This window comes from Halyomorpha halys, unplaced genomic scaffold, assembly GCF_000696795.3.
Source record: "Halyomorpha halys isolate HHAL.00 unplaced genomic scaffold, Hhal_1.1 Scaffold241.1, whole genome shotgun sequence".
Classification (NCBI taxonomy): domain Eukaryota; kingdom Metazoa; phylum Arthropoda; class Insecta; order Hemiptera; family Pentatomidae; genus Halyomorpha; species Halyomorpha halys.
In genome coordinates this window covers 612,380-624,831 of record NW_027105010.1, presented here as the reverse complement: position 1 = coordinate 624,831, position 12,452 = coordinate 612,380, and the positions used below count along the sequence as shown (strand labels likewise).

At 26.5% G+C, this 12,452-nt stretch overlaps 1 protein-coding gene across 5 annotated transcripts in view; it reads left to right on the top strand.

Annotated features, from left to right (window-relative positions):
- Positions 1-12,452, top strand: part of onecut — a 196,024-nt gene that overhangs the window by 118,774 nt on the left and 64,798 nt on the right. For 2 of the 5 annotated variants that reach the window (XM_067047306.1, XM_067047305.1), the window contains one exon: positions 11,654-11,689. The exons of the other annotated variants lie outside the window; for them this stretch is intronic. In XM_067047306.1, the coding sequence (XP_066903407.1) occupies positions 11,654-11,689 (36 nt within the window). The remainder of the gene's footprint in view (positions 1-11,653; positions 11,690-12,452) is intronic. 5 annotated transcript variants of the gene reach the window in all.

Here is a 12,452-nt window from a genome sequence, read left to right as displayed (position 1 = left end):
TAAAGAATACTTTATACTAGGATTTCTATATTCTATGATGAGACGACGAAGAATATTTGGCCGTGAAAAGTTTAAGAAAAAAGAAAGAGAGAGAAAATGACTAACTATAAATCGTTGTCATTAGTAATTTAGTTAAATGAATTATTTTTTTATATGAATAAAATATATTTAGAAATAAACTGGTATAAAACTACTAAAATATAGATATAAATAATTTTTTGTGTTGAGAAAAAAAATATATTATTCTGAGATTAGGTTATTTGAGAATATTAAACATGATCAAGTGGAACAGAAAACATTTCTGGTTATTGTTGGTTTGGTATTGATTAAAATTCGAAGAAATTTCGCTAGCTGATGGATTAGAAAACCCATTTTATATCGCCATAAAGATAGGAAATAAGAAATCGTCTGGAAATACCGATGACAGATCTTAAATAGAAATTCATGACTCACTTGCATTTCTCCTCGAGTACTTCACAGCGAAAGTCACTATATGTTCCGTTTCATTCCGTAAAATATTATAAAGTCGAAATTAACATAAAAGAAACTGTACGTAGGCGGAACGAAAAGTGAGTAAACGCTTATTAGTTCAAACTTGTATATTGCATGGTGACAGCATATATGCGGGATGGAAGGGAAACGAAAAGTATAGTGTGAGTCGATCTTAAAACGTATTTTATTAAAAGTTACGATTTGTCATACATTTTTCATTTAATTCATTGCGATATATCGCTACTTTACTTTATTAGTGGAAAATTTACGAACATTGTTTTTTTTTAAATTTGTGTTTCTATTCATCCCTTTATTCTCAGTCTGCTGGTGTTCCTCAAGGTATTATCCTCGGTCCTATCCTCTACACCGTCTATACAGCTGACATCCCAACAACTCCCAACACTATCCTCACCACGTATGCTGATGACACATGTGTGCTCGCTGTTAATAATAACCCTTTGATTGCATCCCAAACTCTTCAATCTCATACCACAGCCCTCGAAGAATGGTGTCGTAATTGGAGGATTGAAATAAATTCTATCAAATCACCTTTAACGTTCGTCGTAAACCTACCGATTGTATAAACCGTAAACCTACAGTCTCCTTTAATAATGTTGATCTTATCACAGTCGAACAGATCCACTACTTTGGACTACATATGAACAAACGACTAACCTGGAATACTCACACAAGACTAAAAAGACAGGAAACTGCACGTTGGTTTCGACTATTAAGCACATACCGAACAAACGGTTTAAATGTAACCGATCTTGCCGGAACCAGATTTCATCCCTTCCATTACAAACTCCCTAACCACCTAAACCCACTAGTTTCTAACCTTGCTTCCTTTTACATTCCTGACAATCCTCCAAGGTGCCTGAAAAGAAGATGGCCACGTGACCTGCTAATGTAAATGTCATTAGAGTGCCACCAATGAGTAGTTTCTCTACACGCCTGTAACACTACATTTTAACTAAGACCATATTTACTAAATGTATTATGTAATATACAGTTGTAAGTAGCAATAAATACATTTTTTAAAAATTGTGTTTGACGTACTCCATTGATAATTTAGACCAGGATTACTTCGTGATGCACTTATTTGGGACAGTCTGAAGGGTAGGTCTGGGGTTTATTCCCCAATTTAGAAATCAAGGCTACGGGAGTATGTTTGGAATTCAAAATAAAATCAAAGCTTATTTATTTATTACATCTGCCACTATTAAAGCAGTTCGGCTATATCCAAAAATAATTTTGTCCTATATCGTAGATCACCTGTAGGGATTGATTTAAAGTAAATCGTATAGTAATACATTAAATAAACCAAAAATAAATTGTACGTTAACTCCTAAGTGGCTCACTTATCTAATCGAAACTTTAATACAAAGTCAATTTTTTCATCAAATATTTTTTGTTGCGGACGTTTTCTTAAAATCAGGTGCAGAATCTTGGTAAAAACAAAAAAAAATCTAAGATTCATTTTCTGTTGAATGAGAAATTTTTTTATTGATTACTATAAAATTTTAATTGTGTAACTAAAGTGGTTTTTGAAAAGAGCAATTCAATTAATGTTTCACTTAACGTGAAGACGTTGGGGCATACTAAGCATGGCTGACAGAACAGCTTTGCGTTATAGTGGGAGAGCGCCGTCTAAGATATCTTGTCATTAAGTGAAGTAAACCACTTATAAAGACAAGATATTGTATAAAATAAAAAATTTGTTTCGTCATAATTAACTATTACTACAAAATACTAACAAAAACTAAAATACCCTTTTATATTGTTGGCATGTTTTTTTTAAATCCTTCAATCGATCATCAAATAATGAGGATGTGTATTATTGAAAAAAAAAATTAAACAACATTGACTAATTACTCTATGAAGCTTATATTATTATTTCAATAAACTGGTGTGATAGAATAAACATTTATTTTGGCTCAAGATATTTTTTTAGCCCATAATAAAATAATACTTGTGGGTTCTGGGCCCCTCCCTGGGTCCACCCAGTACCCTTAATTGGGTAAAAATGTGGTGGTTGAGCGCGTTTCTGACCAAATCACCTCCTTGCACAACCGTTGGTCTAGTAACGGTACTCCCTTACAAAGTTCTTAACCCCTGATCCTTTATGGGTTGTATCGGTACAGATTTAATTTAATTTAATAATGTAATAAAAAAAATTGTGAATAAAACTCTATATTTATTCTTTTAGTTTTTTACTCTTTAGCTTAAATATTTTTTTTTTTAACAATTTTTTTTACTTCGAAATAATATATCATAAGTAACACTGGTCGTTCGGAAAAGCGATTACGTCGGTTTCAATTAATTTTAACAAATACTTTCCTTGTAATTAAGTTCGAAAATGTCGAATTAGAGATAAAGATAAATACATTTTTTAAAATGTTAAATGGGTGTCATCTTAAAAAATAAGATATGGGAAATTTAAAACTCATCTACACAGTGCCCAATTTCTCAGATATTGAAATATTATCTTGCTGACACATTTAATGAGAATCGCTTCAATAAAGTAAAATATTTTTTTTTTTTTTTTTAATAATTTATTTATTGATATTTACAACTGTATACACATATATACAACAAGTAAATTAGTAAAATATTTAAAATTATTTTTCAGTTTAGACAATCTTAATTTGATAGTCAGTGATATTTGGATGATGAGAATGTTCTCAGCGTAATTTTCTAGTATTTTTGCCTTTTAGTAGATCCCAATGAAACTAATCTGCCATTCTCTATCATATCTGCCAAATTCTAATTTATGTAAACTCAGTATTAAGACTCATTACTAATCATATAATTTACTCGATACACCTATATTTGTTTAATCGATCTAGTGGGCCTTACATGATTCCTTTAAAGGTATTTTTTTGTAACAATTGATTATAGGGGTTATTGTCTCATGCACATGACACCTAGCTATTTACAACGCTATAACTATGGAACTATTGTGAATAATGACAATAAAATAAATAAAAATAATAATTCTTAAGAAGTTAAAAACAAATGAAATTCATATATTTAATAAATTAAATAACTTATTTTTAAAAAAATGAGAGAAAGACGAAGAGAAAAAAATCAATAAAATAGTTGTACTGACAATAATAAATAATCTTAGAATTTATAACAGGATGTCCTGCAGCAGCCTAGGTTTCATTCTTCGGGATGAGGATGGATTTCCCACGTTGTAAGTTACTGCTCATTTATCTATCGGTATCTGGCAATAGAATTTTATGAATCGTTTTTTTTATAAAGTCCTCTATTGATTCCGTTCGTAGTTCCTGATGAAATTAGATATTTTTCAACTCCTGAAATCGCAACATTTTGTAACTTTGACACCCTTCAAAAATAGTAAAATAGAAAACTACTTTAAGAGCCAATATCTTCTCGTCCGTGTTGCCTGGTAAAGCACTACTATAGTTTAGTTGTAAAGGGATATCCATTTTTATTCATAACCTTGAGCGTTATTCCTCAATAATTAATGCATCAAACTTATATTTTTCCATTAATTTACTTAGAGGCTATACCAGAAATTTGGAGTATTTTCTTCCTTCAATGTTGTCTAGTAATTTTTGAGTGTAAGAACCAGTTTGAGGATTTTTTCCTGCTTAAATAATACGTTAATTTACTTTAATTTTAAAAAAGTGACACGTTTGGAAATAGCCCTTCTTAATCGTTTCTTGAACCGTTAAGAAATTTATAAAGTATATTCAATTTGTTTTGGTGAGGGTATTATTGGTTTTTCACAGAATATAATTAATTTTGAGTTTATTAATAATAATATAGCATATCAGATTAATGTTAGCACTTTAGCTCAGTTTTAAAATTTTGGAAATTTCAAAAGCTATTTTCTGTATATTATTTATGAATTTGGGCACTACAAACTAGTTATATTTATTATTTATTAATTATAACATTTTTATGATATAGACATTAAAAATACAGCAATTATTTATGAACTTCTGCTGCTAGTGGCAGCTATAATTAATATGACATTGATTAATGTATCATAGAATTTAAACATAAATAATCCGATTACAAAACTAATAATAGTAACAAAAATATTTTATTACTTTACTAAATTCATTTAAAATTTTAATCGTAATTAAAGTCCTCGGTGATTGTTATTGCATAAAACCCTTTTTATTTAAAAATAAAAAGAAGAAAATTTTCATATTATTAGGTATGTTATATTGAGGGTTATTTAAATGTAACGAAATATGAAATTTGAATATTTCAGAAGTCATTAATACAGTGTGTTAATTCACTAATAATCAAACACAAATATGTTTTAAAAAATATATTCTATAATTATAAAAAGTAAACAACGAATCGGAACACTGTTTAATCAGTGAAGATACAACAGAAATCTAAGTTAGATTAAATATTGGATAATATTTAAAAAATTTGAAAAAAACCATTTATCAAAACGAAACTTCAAACTGCAAACATGGTACATAACAACGTATTTTATCATATATACATGTGATTTCTTATTTTATTTCCTGTTAAAAAAATTCCTTGAGAATTGAAGAGCATTACTGAACACAGGATTAGAGACATCGAGTTTGATCATTAAAAGTTCTCGTATTCGCGTTACTTTATCATTTTTTGTGTTATTATATTCCTGACTGATTTATTAGTTGTTAATTTATTTTTAAAAATATTGTTTATCAAGCGATTCATGTGATATCTTCTGTTTTAATCACGTATATTTTGACATTTAACTATCAAAAGATAAAATGTTTCGATAGTCTCGAATTTATTTACATGCAGAAGCATTTTAGTTTCAATAGATTTTTTTGTAGTTCAATGGTTCTTGAACTTTATTCATGATCGACACCCTCTTGACCTCGAATAAGTCAAGTACAATTACTTAAAATATGTTAAGTACAAGTAAAAATACCCTCACGAAGCTATATATAGGAACAATATGTTTTTATTTATTTTTTCATAATACTACACTTATTAAATGAAATGTACATATTATAAAAAATAATACTTTAAATCCAATCAAAAAGTTTCTGAAAAAAAATTAATGTTATGGTCCAAAAATTTATCTTTAAGTCCATTGAAAATTTTTTACTTATTGTATGTAAATTTTTTAAAAGTATAATTTCAAGAAGAATTTTGTGTTCCGTTTATTACTTACTCAATAAATATTCTTTCGTCTTTATCTTTCTTCTTTTTTATCATTGAATCAGGAAATTTAATGCATTGACAGTGCCTTAATCCATTTATTCCATTTAGTATTAGGGTACAGGGGTAGTAATAACGATAAATATAATAAAGCTGGGAAATTTTAAGTCCAAGAAAAGAACCAGTAAGAATAAAATTAAATATATATATTTGTAAGAAAATTCTTTAGGAAAGATATATATTTCTTTTTTTCAAACGTAATATACATTATATCTTGTAATAAAATTAGTTTTATAACATAATATACAAAAACCTATTGTTTTATTCAATATGTATCTAAACTAACATAATCCCAATTAGGAACATATATTTTTTCTAATTTAGAATTATTTTTGATTGATTTAAAATTGTTTTTAATTTATTTAAAATTGTTTTTAATTTATTTAAAATTGTTTTTAATTTTTTTAAAATTATTTTTAATTGATTTGAAATTATTTTAAATTGATTTAAAATTACTATTTTATCGATACAATGTTGACAATTAAATATAATTAGGTAATTAAGAAGACTGAAGCCCAGGCTGCTGCAGTGCATCCTGTTGTAAATTCTATATTTATCAGTTCTGTTAATATCACTCTAAAATTTAATTTATCTTAATTTCTTTTTTTTTCTCTCTCTCTTCATCATTTTCTTTATTCACTATTTTTTTTTCTATTTGATGTCAATTATTTATTTTATTAAATCCTTAAATTTCATTATTTTTTTTTATTAACTTTACTTTTATTAAGAATTATTATTTTAATCTATTTATTTCATTTTAGTTTTTTGTTTTATTTATAAAATTTTATATAGTTACTGGTTCTTTTGAATGAGACTTTTCCCCCCCCCCCCCCCCTTAATAAATTGTTAAAAAAATATATATATCTTCAACATGTAAGGCCCACCAGGTGCAATTTGCATTTCATTTGATTGCAATTACTTTTATACTTTGAGAAGAATAAATCTAGCATTAAAAATTTGAGGTATGTTTAACACAAAATAACTGAAATAGAAAGAAAAATATTTATATAGAGAAAAAGATTTTTCAACTGAACTTTGTAACTACCCAATCATTTTTCGCTTTATACTACTACCGGTGTGCCACACTCAGCAACAAGAAGCTTTTAACAGCTATGGAGCAATATAGCAATTATCTCTGAAGGCGCAAAATAATCCACTTCTATGGTACAAATAAACGATTGTATAATAACAAAAATTATTCCTAATTGTGAATATCCTACAAATTGCATGAAATTAGTAAGAAAAATGTACGAAAATACTAGAATAAATGGGAAATTACAAAAAAAAAAATTGTATTTTTTCTTAAGTGATATTAAGTAATCAATGGTCGGAATTTCTGTTTGGAACATTTCTTGTAAGGGGGCGGAAGAGCCTTCAAATGGCGGGGATTAGGAATCAGCCAAGGGGAATAAGTGAGACCCTACATTTCCATTAGCTCATTTTTTTTTTACTGGAGATTATTTATTTAAAAGTTCAACCTATTATTTAAGGTATCGATTATTGATGTATCCACCAACATTTGCATATTGAGAATTGATATTTATGGATTTTATTATATTTCTCAATATTACTACGAAGATAATGAGGGAAAATTCACCATTAGTAGGCACTTTAACAAAAATATTTTAACTTTTTTATAGTATTACGATATTATTTTAATCATGGTTTTAATTTCAAAGCTTGTTTTAGACAGGATAACTTCTCTTCAAACTAATTTACTTTAGCTTTTATCAAAAATAAAGAATTAAAATTTTTTTGACTTCATTAAATTAGGCATCGAAATTCCAGTAATAGGTATGAAAATGTACCAGTAGTAGGAACCTGAATGAAATTAACTTTCAAATTTTTTATTTATTGATAAATATTACAATCTGCTACAATGTTGTTGGGCAATAGGTAATAGTGATAACTGATTACATTTATACTAAAATAAAGTATCATTAGAGTAGAAAAAAAAATGAAAAAACATACATAAAAATAAATAAAATCTCTCTTTAAATATATAACTAGTCATTTAAATGAAAAAAAATTCATCTTGATTTGGAAGATTTTATAAATTTATGCCTAATCAAGGATAGAAAGTTTAAATAATGCTAATTTACAAAAAGTTGATTTATTAAAACACCAAAACGTCATAATTAGACAAAGTATAACATACTTATTTTCATCTTAATTATATGTGCCTACTAATGGAAAAATGTGCTTTTACATGAATTGCTAGTGTGTATCTTGTTAATGTAAAAAATTAAAACATTCTCAGGCGAAGAAATAGTTCTATCAGTAAAAATTTCCTAACAGATAAACAAAAACATGCGAATTTTCATGAAAAAGTTATAACAAAACGATAAAAAAACAAACATACCTCCTTATCTCATGAAGCTAAATATCACATCCTTGTGGAGAAATTTCTCTTATTGGTTGAAATAATCTACCAAGGCTACCTTGATTAGCGAGTTTTTTGTAATAGAAACTTGCACATATGAATCTTTAAAATGATGGGAAGTTCAAATTTTTTATTTGTGTAATTTACATCTGGAGTGCCTTATTTCATACCATGTGTCTCTAATTATGAGTAAATTATACTTCAAAACACTTTTTCTTATTAATTAATTTTATTTTTTTTTTACAAAATGCAACGTAATGAAATTATTACATGCGATGTTTATGTAAAAACTCCATTTTACGAACAATTAATAGCCAATCTGGATTTGATTAATTAAATTTATTTTGTTTTGAACTTAATCAATTTAATAATAAAATTTACATAGAAATTACATAGTACATAGAAATGTACGATAAGATACGTAACAATCTAAAATTTTTAAAATAAAATATTACAATTACTATATTTTTTCATCATAATTTTTTTTTCCAAATTTTTGTGATATTTACAATATGTTCGTGTTTCATTAAAAGTGCAACGATGATACAAATTTAGTTTAATACAAAAAAATTCAATTTTTTATTTTTATATTTTAATTGATAAATCAATTTTCTAGAGAAAATAATTGTCTGTAATAAAAAAATTAAAAAAAAAAATGTACAATGTAAAATCTACGATATTTCATATCGGTTTAGAAGCTTTTTTAAGATTTGTTAGTTATTCAAGTTTAATGTGAAAAAAAAAAATAAAAGAATAGAAGATCACGAATAATAACATAAATAATAATAATAATCAAAAATGATTGTTTACAATATTTCCGAAAAATTTCAAACAATAAAGAGTGACAATAGATAATAAGAGTGAACAATATTTTATCAAATGATATAATTCACTAATAAATCGAAATAAACATAGAATATTTGTTATCGTATGAATGCTATATGTTTGTCAAGACATATTGGAAGATTGTTGATTCACTGTGAGTAATATATAAAAGGCCAAGGTGTAATAAAAAAAAAAAACTGAAATAGTAATTAAACTGTTTTATATGAGCCAACGTTTCGCTCCAGGGCTTACTGAATGGAAGTAAACACAAAAATCAATTTTCATTTATTTATCTTAAACCATTAAAATGTTAAATAGAAATCTATTAAAGTTTGGTCGCTGATTTTAGACCTTAACTAATATTTTATAAAAAACTTTTTCGTACGAGAACTATTAAAAATGATTTGAATAACGACATATTACAAGAATAAAAATTTTGATTAATTTTTAATCGAATAAATATTAACAGTTAGACTCCATCGTGTTTGTTATAATAATTCCACTTCACAAGATAAAGGATAATGTTTCTCTCAAATTATATTATTTGATGTAATTTTGTTATATTAAAAATGAAGTTGGAAAACTTTTTTAGTTTTGTTTTAATTTTTTTTTTAAATATATGGAATTTTCTGAAACAATTGAAGCAACTCTTAACTACCACAATATTATTGTTGCAGTTTATCTCTAAGTCTGTCACTATATTGTAGTTCAATATTGACTCAATAATACTGTCCAAATCAATTGAAGGGAATTTATTTTTGCACAACTCTACAAAAACTTTTAGCTTGAGATTAACGTTTTGCACTGCTTCACATTGTTCAGTTAAATAAATAACTTTAATTTCATTAAATGAAAATGAAAAAAATTAATGGGTTAAACATACTCTAGTCATATTTTTAATCCAAAAAGGAGTCGAAGATAGGATGGTCAATATTTCGCGTGTTGTTTGTGTCCAATACCGACGATGTCGGGAATTTAATTAATTAATTTGTTTCGATTATATTTTTACAGAATATACATTTGATATTCAAGTTCATATCAAAGGTGTATTCCGTTTATTTGGAAATGACGATCAACAAATCAAATTTTGTTAACCTTTTTTTTTTAAAAAAAAAGTTATGATTTTTTTCATTTCAAGCCCAGATATCTTCCGACGGCTGATACGTTTATGATTTTCATTTTTAAAAAAACAGCAGTGAAGGCATACTTCTTATGAAAGAAATGAGAATTGTACATTTAATATGGCTTAATTATTTCACGGAACGTATGGTTTTCATTCAATGGTTCGAAACGACATGTGTTGGCACCATCTGGTTTATCAGCTGTTGGTGTCCGATCGTTCAGCCGTAACAACTAACGGACGAAGCTGGCGTCGTAAGCAATAATTAATAGAAAAAAAAACATGCTGGACTTGGAAATTTTATGCATTATTATCTGTTAGTAGTTTTTAGAACCAAATTATTTATTCGACTATTGAGTTTCTAAAGAAATAGTATTATTGCTTATTAAGACAATCAATGTGATTCTCGAATAAAAGGCAACTTTCTTGTCCTAATTTTTATCTAAAGACTCATCACCAAAAATAAATTAATTTTCTGAATTATCTTTGCTAATACAACTATCTAACTGGGATCTAAATTTTAATTTAGAAAAAAAAAAAGATGCTACCACTGTGAAGCAAAACACAGCGATGAAAATTGTAAATGAAGTGTTAGAAAATCATCTGATACTGAATTATTATCTAATTATTAATTTTAAGATCGGATTTCAGATAGATAACGAAAATTAATAATAATATAATACAAACAAAAGGACACTATGTCGAAACACAAGAATGGTAATTCAAAATAAACTTTTATGGCTTCTTGAAATCGCCAATACACATTTAAAACTTAGGGGCTGCAACAAAATTTCAATAGTTAAGAAATTTTATAATTAATGTGTGAAATGTATCTTTCTCCCAAAACTAAGGGATATCATCCATTTCATTACAATAAACAGTTATATGTTCCTGTTTAATTATTTTAAAAAAAAATAATTTTCGTCCTTTGCCTTGTCCAAACTTTGCTTTGAAGGTCAATTTCATCAGTCCAAACACTGTTAATAATATAATTAATAATAAATTCATTAAAATACATAATCCTTACTTCCATAATGTATGTAACGATTTTCAAAATATTTTTTTTTCCTAGTGTTAAAATATTTATAAATTTGTATTTTGCTCATTTGATGCTTTGTTATCTTTAAATTTATATAGACTTTATATAATTTTGTTTTAATCATACTAAAATTGACCCGATGTTCTTCTAGGATAGAGGGTGGAAGATGAGTTGAGAATATCAAGCTCAAGAATGAAGAATAAAACAGAATTGATGTAAAGTAAAAGAAAATTTTTTTTTTCAGCCTTTGAAAATTATTAAAAACACTTTAAGAGCTCAACTTTCTTTAATAGTAATTATTTTTTTCTTGTTAAAGTCAAATAAAATTTTTATTTCAGTGCATACAATTTATTAATAAAGTAATGTAATTCTATAATATGAGACCAATATTTTTTTATTAATAACGTAGTTTTATTCTTCATTTTCTAAATTTCAGCTAATTTTTAAATTAATTAAATCAGAATTACATATCAACTGGATTTCTGCTACACATGACGTCTTATTCAAACATCGCTCGTCATATCCACCCCATTTCATACAAGGATTGACAAAAGTTTAATCCATCAATTTTTTCTGGTTTCAGGTAATTGGTTGGCTGTTTCTTCTCCTTTGGACAGTGGTAATGTACAACAATCAATTGCAATAATAAAATAATCATTTTTTTTTATTTGTTATTTATTTTTTTGTTTGTTTGCAATAATCACATAGCAATTATTTAAAACATTCTCAAACACGCCGGTAAAGTGTCAATACACCAATATGAATATTTCAAATTTGCATGTCAACTGTGTTCTCTTAAGTTGTCAAAATGCACCGTTTGCACCGATTTCACTATAGCTGGTTTATTTCCATGCACCGTAGAATTATGCCTTTCCACATTAAAAAGGTGAACACTTTGCGATTAGTATGAAGATTCGAAATAGTTATATATGATTTTTCTTAATGGCTTAATAATGCTTTGTATGTATTTATAAACTAAATACTACCAATAATAAAAAAACAAATAGTGAAGGAACTGCTTCTGAAAATATCAAGAAAAAAAAAATCAGCTGTAAAACATGTCATTTTATGGCAATCCTTCCAAAAATTAATAGTCTATAAAATCCTCAAGTAACAATAATTGAAATTTGACTTTTACATTTTATATCCTTATCTTGACAAAGAATAATTTTAAATAAATAATTCTTCTAAAAAGGTTCTAACTAAAATTTATATTTTCAATCATTAAAAAAAAAACAATGTCTAATTTTTTACTAAATAAATGTTTTTTCAGTTTTGGTGCATAAGAGACTTTATTAAGGATTCATGATCGATTCATTACTTTCTTCATTGCTAGTACTGGTCACTTTAGACCTAAAACAAACTTTTTAGGCTAAAATATT